The sequence below is a fragment of the Oryzias melastigma genome, unplaced genomic scaffold (genome assembly GCF_002922805.2).
Source record: "Oryzias melastigma strain HK-1 unplaced genomic scaffold, ASM292280v2 sc00306, whole genome shotgun sequence".
Lineage (NCBI taxonomy): Eukaryota > Metazoa > Chordata > Actinopteri > Beloniformes > Adrianichthyidae > Oryzias > Oryzias melastigma.
Genome location: NW_023416916.1, coordinates 39,891 through 54,471, shown reverse-complemented (window position 1 = coordinate 54,471; position 14,581 = coordinate 39,891). Strand labels below are relative to the sequence as shown.

At 37.1% G+C, this 14,581-nt stretch overlaps 3 protein-coding genes across 4 annotated transcripts in view; all 3 read right to left on the bottom strand.

Annotated features, from left to right (window-relative positions):
* zgc:153615 (uncharacterized protein LOC777747 homolog) overlaps positions 1–4,787 on the bottom strand; it is an 11,083-nt gene extending 6,296 nt beyond the window's left edge. The window contains exons 1-3 of one of the 2 annotated variants that reach the window (XM_024262458.2): positions 4,634–4,787; positions 3,112–3,224; positions 1,988–2,097 (exon numbers count right to left, since the gene is read on the bottom strand). In XM_024262458.2, coding sequence (XP_024118226.1) covers positions 1,988–2,097; positions 3,112–3,141 — 140 coding nt within the window. In that variant the 5' untranslated portion in view covers positions 3,142–3,224; positions 4,634–4,787. Of the gene's footprint in view, positions 1–1,987; positions 2,098–3,111; positions 3,288–4,633 lie in introns of those variants that run through there. The other variant, XM_024262457.1, reaches the window with a different exon arrangement.
* Positions 4,788–5,471: 684 nt separating this feature from the next.
* On the bottom strand, positions 5,472–7,029 carry LOC112139601. Its single transcript, XM_024262419.2, has 4 exons — positions 6,737–7,029; positions 6,537–6,659; positions 6,346–6,464; positions 5,472–6,270 (listed from the first exon to the last, which is right to left on the bottom strand). Exons 1-4 carry the CDS (start codon positions 6,984–6,986, stop codon positions 5,536–5,538), a joined length of 1,227 nt encoding a protein of 408 aa, XP_024118187.1. The 5' UTR covers positions 6,987–7,029; the 3' UTR covers positions 5,472–5,535.
* A 1,622-nt stretch (positions 7,030–8,651) lies between these two features.
* LOC112139600 (bromodomain-containing protein 4) lies at positions 8,652–12,748 on the bottom strand. The gene is made up of 4 exons (XM_024262418.2): positions 12,400–12,748; positions 12,095–12,232; positions 11,899–12,017; positions 8,652–9,849 (listed from the first exon to the last, which is right to left on the bottom strand). Exons 1-4 carry the CDS (start codon positions 12,671–12,673, stop codon positions 8,686–8,688), a joined length of 1,695 nt encoding a protein of 564 aa, XP_024118186.1. The 5' UTR covers positions 12,674–12,748; the 3' UTR covers positions 8,652–8,685.
* Positions 12,749–14,581: the final 1,833 nt, after the last annotated feature.

The following is a 14,581-nucleotide window of genomic DNA, read 5'->3' as shown; positions in this document are numbered from 1 at the left end:
GACTTTAAATCTCGTAAATTTAAGACTTTAAATCTTGTAAATTTACTCCGCACTGCAGACACTGAAACCAGAAATAATTTGATTATAAATCACCAAAAGGTTCAGAATTTCTTTGTTTTTACTACCGATCTGGAAATAAATCTTCACAAGATACTCCCCGTCTCTCATCTTCGAGCAGGTCTCCGAGAAACAGACAACTTTGGTTCTTTTCTCATTAATTTACCCCTTTATACTCATAAATTTACGACTTTAAATCTTGTATATTTGCAAGTTTTTATCTCGTAAATTCACAAGTTTTTCTCGCAGCTTTAAATTTCGTAGATTTACAAGTTTTTTGTCTCATAAATTAGCGACTTAAAATCTTGCAGATTTACACATTTTTTTCTTGTAAATTAACGACTTTAAAATCTTGCAGATTTACACATTTTTTTCTTGTAAATTAGCGACTTAAAATCTTGCAGATTTACACATTTTTTTCTTGTAAATTAGCGACTTTAAAATCTTGCAGATTTACACATTTTTTTCTTGTAAATTAGCGACTTTAAAATCTTGCAGATTTACACGTATTTTTCTCGTAATTTAGGAACTATAAATCTCATAGATTTACAAGTTTTTTTCTCATAAATTAGCGACTTTAAATCTTAGTTTTACACGTTTTTTTTTCTTGTAAATTAGCGACTTAAAATCTTACAGATTTACAAGTATTTTTCTCGTAAATCAGTAACTATAAATCTCGTAGATTTACGAGTTTTTTTCTCAGAAATTAGAGACTTTAAATCTTAGATTTACAAGTTTTTTTCTAGTAAATTAGCGACTTTAAATCTCGGAGATTCACGAGTTTTTTCCTCGTAAAATATCAACATTGAATTTCGTAGATTTACAAGTTTTTTGTCTCATAAATTAGCGACTTAAAATCTTGCAGATTTACATGTATTTTTCTCGTAATTTAGGAACTATAAATCTCATAGATTTACAAGTTTTTTTTCTCATAAATTAGCGACTTTAAATCTCAGACTGACAAGATTTTTTCTCATAAATTAGCGACTTAAAATCTTGCAGATTTACAAGTATTTTTCTCGTAAATTAGGAACTATAAGTATCATAGATTAACGAGTTTTTTTTCTCGTAAATTATCAACATTGAATGTTTTAGATTTACAAGTTTTTTTCTCGTAAATTTAGCCAATGACTTTTAAAGTCATAAATATACGACTTTATTCTCGTAATTCAACAGTTACGACTTTTTTCTCGTAAATTTACGAGATTTAAAGTCGTGAATTTCAAAATAAAATTTTCTTTATAAAGTGGCCCTAATACTCCGTCATACGGGCTTTTGAGAGACTGTAAGCTAGCAAGAGAGAGTGTAAACAAAGGGCTGATGGGAAATTGTCTGGAAGCTACAGTATCTTCCACACAAACAGCCTCACCTACAACTCAGACGTGAATTTCTAATGAACTCCTGCGGCTCTAAAAACATCCGTCCTAAAAAATGACACATAGCTTTTTGATTTTGTCCACAAACTCCATAATCATAATTCAAAGACAACTGAGACATTTTTCACAATGGAAAAAAATATAGTTGAGTGGGACGCTGACCAATTGGAGGTTACTTAATTTAGAATTTGGTTTTTCAAATCTGTTTATATATATATATATATATATATATGGCACTAGAAGGAGCTAGAACAATGAATTTGGATTTTTATGTTCCATAAAACTAAAATATTCCATTTTTATTGTATTATTTTTTTACTCTTAACAAATTCAAATAGTAACATTTTAAAACCCAATTCATTTAGCTATAGATTTTGGCTGTTCTGGTTTTTAATTACAATTTTTTGTTCTTATGTTCACTGAAGAAAAGGTTCAAAGACCCAGGTTGTCAACGCGCAACAAAAATAACACAAAAACGGTGGTGTCAGACTTCAAAAGGTGCATTGATCAAACCCTGAAACACGCAGCCACAAATGCACTGAGCTGAAACGCACCGGGAGGACGGGCCGGTTGTGCTGCAGCTGGTGTAGATGACTGGCTCGTCGTCATAGAAACTGCCGAGTGCAAGTTTCTGCCTGATGGACTCCCTCTCATTCCTCTGTGCCTGAGGAAAAAAAAAAAAAACAAAACAAAACCACAATTTGATTAAAATAAAAAGCAAAGGACTCAAAAACAAGAATGATATATATTTATTATTCATTTAGTATTATTAAGAGGCACATTTACAGTAAATACATATTTACCTCTATTAAGTCTGAGAATAACCTTCTGATAATCTTGCTTTATTCATATTAGTCAATTTGATTTTTGCAAAGAAACATACTTTTTTGGCAATGTTTTCACTTTTACATGTGATCATCAGTTTAATATCCTAAAAGAAAAGGAACTAAAACCCGAGTTGTGTTGCGTCTTCAGCGCTGATTCTTAAAAAATGCTGTGTCATTGTTGGTTTGTTTTGACTGCTTCTCCTTTTTTGTTGCATCAGATGGTGCTTTATATAAATAACACCCTTTTTTCCATCATTTTCTCCCTTTTTTGTCATTTTTTAAGCATTTAAAACTCATATTAAGAGTATTTTACACATAAGATCTGTACATTGAGCAATTTATAATTTCTTCCATGAATAAACAACAGTTTTTCTCCATGATGAGCTTCATACGCTCCACTCTGGCTGCTGCTTCCTGGTGAGTAACAGCAGAATTATATATTTATGTGTAGTTAGCTCTCTCTGTAGACAAACTGCTCCCACAAATAGACACACAGGCAAATGCAAATGAGTGCCCTCTTTTTTTTGTGGTGACGCATTATCTGATGTGGATGTGACGTAGGTTTATAACTGAAAAAATGGCCTTCAGTCACACAGGAGCACCTATTTTAGACAACCGGATATTCTGCTTACTCACACACCGTCCACACACACCCATCCAACTAACAGATAACAAAAATCAATATACCGTACTTGTTATTATCACAGGGGTGGATATATTTCAGAAATCCAAATAGGAGACGGGAATCTTAAATGAAAACATCCACCCAGCATGGCTGACCTATCTACACCACCCATGATGGATACCCATCACCTGCTACACCCTTTAGAGTGGAATGCCCGGTAACAAACCTGGTAAATGCGTTTCTCCTGGTGCACCATCCTGTCAGCGCATCGCACTAAAACAGCCGTCCTGCCCTCCTCTACGCTGCAGTGAAGCTAGACCCAGGAGACCCTCTCATATACTGCAGGTCCATGCAGGAGAGATGAGCGAGGGTGGGAGGGAGGAGCGAGCGTGGAGGAGAGAAGACGCACCGAGAGAGGAGGAGGTGGGAGGGGAGAGGAAAGAGTGGGAAGAGACAGAAGGAGAGAGAAATGGAGATACACAGAGATGCTCAGTGCTGCCACTGCTTTTCCCTCATCTGTGTCACTTTTTCCACCTTTTCCAATAAATTTTTAATAAATTAAAATAAGAACATTTATTTTTGTGTTTAAATTTAAATAAAAAACAGGATTCTAAAATATCAAGCAAAGGTAAAAACCCACTCGGATCATTTTTTAATCTATTTTAAAACCATTTCCATTAATAATTTAAATCTGATTATACTATTTTTGGACTTTTTTTAAAGGTTTTCCAGGACATAATTTCTGCAGAGCGGCAGAAATTAGTCACATATTCACCTCTAAGTTGTGGGCGGTACCATTGGCATGGAGTGAGTTTCCTTTCTTTTCCCATGATCCCTTTTTTATGTGCTTACATGCCACTAACTTACAGCCCTCAACACCTCCAACCTAATATTAGCAGTGTAAACATGGATCTATTTGTCTGCAAGTGGATGTATCAGAATGGAGCAGAGCTTTGCCAAGTATTGATTTCCCACAATAACTATAAGATTTTTCAAAATTCATTTTTTTCAGCTCCTGATTCACAACAATTTGAAAATAAAGGCTATTTTAAGCCTAAAATTCTTTATATATATCCTCCATCGTCAGAAAAAATGCCACAAGAACATGTTAAAAACACAATTTTTATCAGAGTTAGTCTTTAATAGATAGTTACACAAAATAACAGACATTTGAGACTAAATGAAACACTGTCAGCCCAAACTACTACCCCCTCTAAACAATCTGAATCTCTTCTGTCTGTCCGCCATTTCTGCAAAAAAAAAAACTCTAAACGGAACATTTTCTGCCTCCTCCTCCTCCTCAGAAGAAGAGTCCTGCAGCCTCCATTCCGCATGACAGATTCAAGGGCTGTGAGCCGTATCAAACTAAAACAACCGTGCGTGTATACCCACACATGCTTTTAGAAACAATTTTCAAACAGCTCTCACAAAGCTGTCTCACAGTCAGGGAGGGGGCTGAATAACAAAACATTCATCTTTTTACTGCCTCATTGTCATTCAGTCCATTTAAATTCAAATGAAACATCAAAAAAATAAATAAATAACATGAAATGTATAAATATGTCTGATGGTCAAATAGAAAACAATTCTAATCCGATTATATAAAATAGTAAGATCAGCTCAACTATTGGGAGAAAATCCCCAATAGTTAATGGATTACATGTCCATACTTTAAAAAAATTTCTCCATTTCTCCACAAATACCAGATAAAACTGCTTCCTCCAAAGGGTCAAATGTGAAATACTTACAGAAATGCTGGAAAGCCTGGTCCTCGTTACACCCAAGCAATCCTCAGCCTGTCCGGCAAAAATATCCTGCAGCTCTTCGGCCCAACTGCGACTGTTCACCATGCAGCTCCGTAATCCCTTCTGGGGCTCGCCGCTGCCATCACAGATGTACCAACACTGGTCTGTTGTGTTCACGCCGGACAAGACTTCTTTCTCCTCTTCTGTGTCCATATCGTAATCCTCCATTATGACAACCCTTGAAGACATTCTAGGGTCATGTATCCTAGAATGATACAATTCTATTTTTAAAGGTCACATTTGAGGGATTTGGAATATTTATCTACACTATTCTTCATATTTGATGTAATAAAAAATAGCATTCTTGGATATATTAGCCTAACATCACTTGTGAAAAATATTCAGAACATCTGCAAAGACTTACCGTTCTTGAGGTTCAGATGCTGGAAATAAAATAGGAGTAAATAATTTTCAAACTTAATTATGGCTGATGCATGGTTGGTAGATAGAAAAACAAAGATGCTGACCAACATCTTCAGTTCTTGATAATACACGACTCTGAGTAGTCACGTGTGACTTGGTGTCAGTGATGTGTGTAATTCCAGGCATGCAGCATCAGAGTTTGCCTGAAGGGAATGAGACCATGAGGAAAATATACAGGAAGAGACAGAATGGGGCGCACAGCCTGCACATGCTGAATTCTTACTGGAACAGTAGAAGAAATACTTTGGAGATAAAGAAAAAAAATGTTTACAAGGCTCACATTTAGAAAATGCAGGAAAAACAAGACAGAATTGGACAAAAAAAAAAAAAAAAAANNNNAATCAACTACAATCTCAGGTTCAAGGATAAACAAGTTTATTGACAGAACAGTCTGTAGGAACATGCGTCTCCCTTTAGTTGGGTCAGTTTTGAAACCAAGGGAGCTGATCCCAGATCACATCAGACTTGTGATTCATACTGTAAACAGGTTGCCAGTCATTTCGGTATTTATTTTTAAAAGACAGGCTTGAAAGAAGAGGGAAATTCAAGGTTTTCCTAACCAACTTAGGGGCGTCCAGACAGCTCCCATCATACCACCTTCTACGACAAGGTTTAGGATTTAGCAGCGGACTTTTGGAAATGACATTACTGAGAGGATGCACATGCGGATGAAACCCTAGTGCTTTATGCATGTAATTTTGAAGAATTGCTTGCTGTGCCATCTTCCTTAATTTACGCCAGTCGTCTTGGCTGGGCTGGACATAATGATCTATGGCATTTTGGGGGCTGGTGTTCTGGTCATGAGCGGTGACACGATGGAGCAGCCTGCGCCAGATGTCGGGATTTAAGAGTGGAGTTTTCGTCGTCGCTATGGGTGGTGCTGTGGTAGTTGCAATTGGAAATTGACTCGTATAGAAACAAGGAATGTAGGGCCGATAATGGTATCTTGGATACAAATGATTATGCCTGTAGGGATCTTTGAAGAAGCGCTTCGTCCGACGGAGGGGCCATAGTTTGGGAGGTACAGTGGGTTCTAGGAACTGCTTTAGTGGCTCTCTAGAAGTGGATGGAATTGTAGCGCCAGGGCTTGGCAACACGCCACAGACGAGCTTTATGGGAGTCTTTCGCCAGCCTAAAAACAACACAAAGCTCCCATTCTGAAATTAGAGCATACATTTAAAATTGTTAAACTTTTTTAAAAATCTTATATGGAAGTAGTGTAACAAACATACCTCTTGTTTGACATTGCACCCTTCATAATCAACAATCAAAGTAAGGTTTGTGTCGTTCCCTTTTGTTAAAAAGCCACACATCTGAGGTACTTGGCTCAGAGCTAAAGAGCAAGAATCACCTGCAAGAGAGAAAAAGATTCATAGATTTTCATAACCAATCCAATCAATAATGGATGTGTGACCTCTTCTACCAAAGTACAGCTCCAAGTCAGCAGCACCAGGCCCTTCAACTTCTAACTTCATTTTCGTATGGCCACATTGGAGGGAAGTATTCAAAAGACTCCATTCTGCTTCCTTGATCACATGATCCATCCCTTTGGGAAAAAGTTAAGGAGAAATACAATTTATTGGGCTGAAAAGCGTGATTTTTAACAAAGAAGAAGCCTCTTACCAACAGTTTTAACCATTTCATCTGCTTCTCCGGGAGAACTGCAAAGGTTATCTAATGGCTTCCAATCAAAGAAAATACTTCCTTTTCCCACTTCCACAGCTGAAGACTCCTTAGAATCACCACCCTGAGCTACATTAGTATGCCCATGCAAGCTTAAATACAAAGCACTAATGGCTAAAAAAGACACAAGCAAGACACCTGCAAGGGTTTGCCATTTCTTGCATCTCCCCCCTCCTCCTCCTGTAGCCATTTCAAAACTGGAAACTTGAGGAACAAAAACTTCTCTTTGATCATTTGAAGCTCCGCATGTGGAAGCAACAGGTGAGTCAAATGAAAGAGGAACCAATTAGATGTGAGTAAGGCCGAGCATCATGGGAAGACAGCTGTACTCGTTAAGAGTCAACACGTCTCTGCTTCCAGTTACTTCCTGTAGAAAGTTACAGTAAACTTCATAGAAGAGAACTCAATTTCCATGGCGGTTTGTTCATGGGTCAAACATCCATCCGCAGCTGTTACAAATATTTAGGAAAAGGATGTTAGCAAATGTCAGATGTTTTAAGAGATTTCTGTGGGATAGAACGCTTGTTTTACCAAGAGACTATTGCAAGTTTTAGATTAAACTTACATTTTATTAACAATTTTAATATGCGACTCCTCCTAGTATGATCTGTGCTGTTATGTCTTTTATATTATTTTTAACATCTTTCAGAGTAAGGCAGATAAAAAAATGCTGCAGGATTCATTTCATGAGCACTGTCCCAAATAAACAGATAAAATAGAAAGTTAATTTTAAAGACAACAGAAACACACATAACCACAAATTATTTGAAATCTTATTTTTTCATCATTCATTACCTTCCAGAAAGCGTAAAAAAATACACAGATTTCCTTCATTTAGTGCCAGTTATTTCACATCGAACTACAAGAACTGTGTGGACACTGTTTCCCACAATGCATTGTTTTGTAGTCCTAAAGGAGGCTTGAAGCCAGCACAGTACCTATTTTCCGGCTGCGCTGGCTTAGGTCCGCGCCTTGAACCGGCCTCTTTCCCGCGGTCATGTTTGAGATGACCAACGCTGACGACAAAACAATGCATTGTGGGAAACTGTGTCCTGACAGTTCTTGTAGTTCGACCAGAAACGACTGGCACTAAATGAAGGATATTTGCGTATTTCGGAACTCTTTCTGGAAAGTGGCAAATCACTTAAGTTACAAACAAGATTTAAAATCATATGTGGTTATGTGTGTTACAGTTGCCTTTAAAAGTTAATTTTAGTATCAGTTATTTTTATTTCTTTGGGATGGTGGACATTATATTAACCCAGCAGCCATTTTGTATCTGTTACGATGCAGGCTAGGCACTGGGTGATCTCAAACACACCTAATATTTTATCATAGCTCTCAGTTTGGAGGGCTATGATAGGGAAATAATTCAGATTTGGCCTTATCTAATCCATCAATGCACAAGCCTTCAGTTTTTTCCACTAAAAATCTCTTAGCACTGATAAAGCTGACCGTTTTCTGTTCCTTTTACAGTAAGTGACCGATACATCTGCACAAAAGTTGTAAGAACTTTTCCTCAACACTCAAGTTTTTAGTGTTGACATAATCCTTGAGAATTAAAGTTACCTTCCATTGGATCTAAAGTATTAGATTACTTTTAAAAATAGTGTTTAATTGTACAAGATAAACCATTATGAATTCAGTTTTATTTGTACAGCCCACTTACACAATACATTTGTCTCAATGGGCTTCAGACTGGGAATTGTCCAAAAACATAAGATGATTAATAACTAAACTGACTATTCCATTTTGGAAAACTGAGCAGATCTTAAAATAGTTTTACTTCCATTGCACAAGGTATTCACTTGAGAATGTACAAGAGCACCACACACCCTCAGAATAAAAGACGAGGTGTTATTCAAAACATTTATTGTAGTCCTTTCAGATCAGCCTAGGAAATATGGATACATCTGGGAAAACGGTAGATGCTCAAATGGAAAAAAAGGCAGATTGTCAGGAGCATAAAACTGTAAGGGAACATTTTTTGGAGTCTGAGTCGTAGTTGTAGGAGGCGATGTCGTCTTTGCTTCTGGATATTGAGCTTGTTGAGTCAAGTCCGAGAAGTGATGGCCGTAGGACCAGGGGAAATGTGAGAAGAAAGTATCTTGGCTAGGCTTTACTTTTGGTGCTTCAGTTGTATCTGGTGCTGCGGCTGGAGTTTGGCCAAAAGAGAACTGGACATAAGGGTAAGGTGGATACTTTGGATACTTTTCTGGATCAGCCGCTGTGCCATAGAAGTAAGGGAGATACTGATAAGGAAAGAAGTTACTTTGAGGTAGGTTGTGAACTGGTGGAGGAATGTTAACTTGAGGGTTCTGAGGTGGAACCGGAACCTGAGGCAGGTCATAAAACAATGATGGAAACTGAATTTTGTTTTGGTCTGGAGCTGGTGGTAAAACTTGCGGCTCTTGAGGTTGGGGAAGGTTTGGGGGCAAGACCTGAATCTGAGGATCCTGGGTAAGAGGACGAACTGGTGGAAGAGAATGACTCTGAGGATCATTTGGTGGCAAGACCTGAACCAGGGGATCCTGGGCCTGGGGGAAGTTTGGTGATAGGACCTGAATCTGAGGATTCTGAGGCCAAACTGGAGGAAATCTCTGAACCTGATGATCTTGAGGTTGAGGGACATTTGGTGGCAAGACTTGAATCTGGGGGTTCTGAGGCCAAACTGGTGGAAATCTCTGAACCTGATGATCTTGAGGTTGAGGGACGTTTGGTGGTAGGACAGGAATTTGAGGATTCTGAGGCCAAACTGGTGGAAAGCTCTGAACCTGAAAGTCTTGAGGCTGAGGGACGTTTGGTGGTAGGACTTGAATCTGAGGGTTCGGAGGCCAAACTGGAGGCAAGCTCTGAACCTGATCTAGAGGTTGGGGCAAAACTGGTGGCACAAAATGCAAGTGGTGCATATGAGGCCAATAATGCTTACGAGGCCAGAGATGTTTATGAGCCCAGTTATGGAAGAGATTTGACAGAAAAGTCGCTGCTCTTTTTGGACACAGAAGTGATAGTGGATGCCCCTTCCAGCGCAGTGGCAGCTTGTAACCTCCACCCTGGGGGAAAAAAAAAGAATTCTGGTGTTACAACAAATCACCTTTATACATAAACTAATTTTAGTTTATTGATATAATGTCACAGCAGGACTCTAGAGACTATCCAATTAGTCAAGTCAAATTCTGACCCATTTTCTTCAAGTCCCATTCCAATCTTTTACAAAAGCATTCCCAGTGGTGTTTTATATTATGAGAGTCATTTTTAGCCAAAAATCAAAGAACCTTTTTCATTTTCCCCAGACCGTTTCTGCAGATGCAGCATTTTAGAAATTTATCTCAGTTATTAGTAGGCCTAGGTTGAGAAAATATACATATAATTTTGCTTAATAGACCAATAATTGATTAAAAAATAAATTAAAAAAAATTCATCGATTTAGCACATAAAGCTAAAGTCCGCTAGCTTGATGATAACGTTTAATGGCATTTCCCATTGGACGGCTAATGCTAGCGCTTAGTCGACCTAAAAATGTGGTCTAAAACTACCCCCCCCCCCAATACTGTCATCGTCTTCTTGAAGGTGTACTTCTATATTGTGATCGCCACCTAGTGGCCAAACTGAAACACTCCAGGAGAACCAGAAGCTGTTTACAATGTGAATGATCTGAACATTGTTAGAACTTCTCCTTTAGAGAATCCATGCAACACTGTATGCCATTAACAGTTTCATTATTTCACTTTTTTTTTTTAACAATATGCGAGCTGGATCAGATTAATATAAATATATAGTAGATTATTAATGCATTGCTAAACAAATGTGTAAACTCAAAATTGAAGAATCTGGAAACAAATCTGAATTGATTCTTGAAATCACAACCAATACTCAGCCCTAGTTATTGGTGGACTGTTGCTACCGTCCCCACTTCCCATCATCCATCCATCTACTAAGCTAACTTTAAAGGTGCTTCCACACCAGCCGCAGGGAGGAGATTCTTCTTCCATCGTACTTTTACTGTTCATTAGCGGTCCTCTGCCATCTATAATAGGGAGAATCTCGGAGCAAAAAAAAGTAAAAGCGGTGGAAATCCCAAATTTTGCTCCATATTTTTTGTTTTCAGAACAAACATAGAAACAGGATTTTTAAAGTTAAAGATGCAGTTCAGTTTAAAGGGTTTGAATGTGGAACAACCTTAAAGAAACAAAGTCAACATTTTTGTTCAAAACACTTGTTAAAAGAATAAAAAACTAGAAAATACAATAGCTTTGTTGTTACATTGTAATAAAACCTCAGTGGAACCGAAGATAAAAGACTTCCCAAATCTTGACGACTATTTTACTAATATTTTTACCTGTAAATTCTATATGCTCATCCACATAGTAATGTGTAATTGGTTGTAGACATACCTTTTTGTTTGTTTTGTGTATGTATTACAAATAAAAGGGTCAGAAAAACAAATTTCCTTCATACTGCTCCCTTTCAGTTCCTCATCTTATGTTTGAATGTATTATGTTTGGTTTTCCTTTGCAAACGAATTAAATTTTAAGATCAATTTCTTCATATACATGTCCTCAATCATTGTTTTTTTGTGTGTTTAACATGTTCTGGAAGCCTTTTTTTCTTGGAGAACATGGAAGGAAGGAAAAAAATTAAGAGCTTTCTGGATATTTTTTCTCAAAAATCGTGATGAATCCAGAGCCGATGAAAACGATCCGTTTTCTTAAATGGGCGGGCCAAAGTCTTATTGCTCCCCTCCATTCTGATGCATCCATTTGCAGACAAACAGATCCATTAAGATCTTTATTTTCCTCATCTGAACTGGCTCAAAACTATACATCTGGAAGTCTCCAATATTCCTCGCCATTTTAGTTGCACCGCTTGGAGTGGTAAGCTAGCATGAGAGTGTAAACGAAGGGATGGGGAATCAGCAGAGGATTACTTCTGCTCCTCCTACACAGCAAGGTGAATCATTGATGAACTCACTGTTCTACAGAAACTATGTACAACATTTTTTGATTAAAAACAGCATAAATCACAATTAAAAAGACCACTGGGATCAATTTTAAATCCAATCGAATTATAAATCGACTATAATGCTACTCACAAAAACTTACCTGATGAAGCATATGGCAACCACTGTAAGGAACAATCAAAACAAATGACACGGAGTTTCCAAGCATGTTGTAGCCACATCCTTGGGGTACCATGGCCAGCGGTAAAGATTGTTTATTTGCTAAAGAAGATAAAAACACCGTCATCAAACAAGCTTTATTACTAATACGTCAATATTCAAGTATCTTGTAGCTTTACCTTGCTCAACTTCAAATTGTGAAGCACCTGGACCAAGTGATCTGAACTTCATGTGGTCCCCAAAACAATCCAGGGATGTTGCCATTTGGTTCCACTTGTCTTTGGATGCTGGATCCTGGACAGCTACCTTAGACCATCCTGGAGTTAAAGGGGGAAAAAATACCCTAAACCACGTGTTGTGGTTTCTACACTTGATTGTACCACATTCATTCAACAATTTTCAATTCTCATAACTAAATGTTAGTGTAAAGAAACGGTCTCATTGCAGAAACGGGTGTCACTAAAGTGGTTAACCTACAAAGTACCTGGAAAATCTGCTTGGTAAGCCGCTTCATCATCTGCAGAAGCGTTTGAAATTTTCTTGCTTTTATCTGTGACCTTCTCGGAAATTTCCCCAAAGATGATTTGTCCCTCCTGAGCGCCCGTATAGGCGCGGGGCCCGGGCTCTCGCTGCGCCGCTCGTCTCTCCGTTTTCCTCAAGCGGAGACCCTCCGCCGTTTGGAGCAAACAGGACAGCGGGAGGAGAAGGAGCGCCGCGGCCACGCACACAGCGGAACCCGCCTTCTTAATTCTACGCATCGTTTATTTGCGCGCAACCCCTGGAAACCGCAGCACGTGTGCAGCGATGCTTTATCTACGTTTGTTTGATCTACGCCGCTTTCTGGATATAGGAGGAGCTGACGTGACGTCGACCAATCACACGCGGCGGAGATTTCTAGACTCTAATTAACTGGGATTGGCTGCACCTGTTAGGTGTCACCAACTTTGGTTTTAAAATGTTTTTTTTTCAGTAAAGCTACAAAAATAACAATACAAATATATAAATTAAATAGTCTATTAAAAAATAAATATAATTTAGATTTTATCATCAAAACAGCCACTGTGACTACTCTGCCATCTACCGGAGAAACAGGAGAAACGTCCAAAAAGTGATTATGTTAAGGGATTTTGAGGAAAAAAGGTAGAAAAATTAGTCAAAAGTTTTACATTTGGTGCTGCAGTTGTATCTGGAGGTGACATTTAACCAGAAAGCGTTGTTGGACCCATTAAAATTGGGAGAAATTAAAATGCAAATTGAAATGAAAAAAAAAACAAAACTTTTTTTTAAAATTAAATTTGATTCAAACATGAAATATTTGGGAATTTAGTTACAATCCAGCTCTTTTATTATATTGTTAATATTGTTATTTTTGTTACTGAATCAAGGTTATTGTTGGAACTAATTATGTATATTTAGTTTTTTGGGGGGATTTTTGGTTTGTATTAGTTGTATAAAAACAATTTTTGAAAATAAAAAAATAGTTTCAATCATGTTAAAATTTTTTAGAATAAAACTATACAATATAAGCTTATAGATAATGATAGTAATATTGACAACAGTTATAACAAAACAAATAATACAAATTAAAACATGTAAGAATCAGGCAGAGGTTTAGCTATTTTTAAAAAATATATAGTAATTATAAATCATAAACACATTTATCTTCATACACTATAACATCATGAGTACCCTTGTTTACTATTAAAATCTTTAATAATTATCTTTACTATTTATCATATATTCTTGTATTGTGACGGTACAATATCCTGGTTGCTGTTTTGTTTTTTTTACTTTTCACACTTTTTTTCCCCAAATCCAGCTATTCCAGTTTTTCATTGCTCACAAATACTCAGAATTTCCAACAGTTGATTTGTATTTTAAAGCTGATTGTAACTTGGTGAAGGTTGTTTTTTCCTCTGGAGACACAGACAGATGCAAAACAAAACTGTTTTTTTCTCCTTTTAAATCTAATGAAAATAGTTGAAGGGGGAAAAGGGTATTTTTTTATAACTGTGGGAAAAAATAAGTGTACTGCTCTTCTTTAGTCCCAGAAAATACAAAATATTGGAATCTAATCATCTAATAGAATTAAAAGAAACAACTTATAAAAGAAAATTTGCCTGAAGCACCATTGAGAGTTGTTGATCATTTAACTGTCAAACCAATAAGCTTCAAAAGTCACAGCGTTGTTATGCAGTTGGCTCAGTTTTATGTTATGCTTTCAGTAAATGTTCTGCAGATACACACTTAAGAAAGCTTTGACAACAGAATGAGTGCATGCTGGTTACTAGCACTCAGTGTAAAAAAATTTTTAAAATCTTTATTTTTTTAACTAATAATGAAATGATTTATAGTTAGAAATGACTCCCTCTTAGTCTGAACTATTTCAAAGAAAGATGTGACAGATTTAGGTTATTGTTGTAAATCCCTGTATTCAACCCCCCACTTCTATCTGATCCATTTTGCAGTCTGATCCAATAAGACTTGAGCTTAAAGATCTTTAAACTTTAAACTCCAAGACGCTTGAATGGTTGACTATTACCTTCAAAGAGAAGAAGACTAAAACTCAGCTTTACCGCTTAAGGTTAGAAAATCTAGATTTATTTAGAGCTCATGAAGTTCATGTTAGGTTTTAAAATGTAACCAATAGCTAAAGGGGTTATCGT

Bases quoted from the DNA above. Each gene is read 5' to 3' on its own strand.
- LOC112139600 (XM_024262418.2), bottom strand. From the start codon at position 12,673: ATGCGTAGAATTAAGAAGGCGGGTTCCGCTGTGTGCGTGGCCGCGGCG. The intron at 12,233-12,399 runs GTACTTTGTAGG...CTTTAACTCCAG, and splicing joins TTACCAAGCAGATTTTCCAG to GATGGTCTAAGGTAGCTGTC. The intron at 9,850-11,898 runs GTAAGTTTTTGT...TTTTTCCCCCAG, and splicing joins GTTGCCATATGCTTCATCAG to GGTGGAGGTTACAAGCTGCC.
- LOC112139601 (XM_024262419.2), bottom strand. From the start codon at position 6,986: ATGGCTACAGGAGGAGGAGGGGGGAGATGCAAGAAATGGCAAACCCTT. The intron at 6,465-6,536 runs GTAGAAGAGGTC...TCTCTCTTGCAG, and splicing joins TGACTTGGAGCTGTACTTTG to GTGATTCTTGCTCTTTAGCT. The intron at 6,271-6,345 runs GTATGTTTGTTA...CTCTAATTTCAG, and splicing joins GGTGCAATGTCAAACAAGAG to AATGGGAGCTTTGTGTTGTT.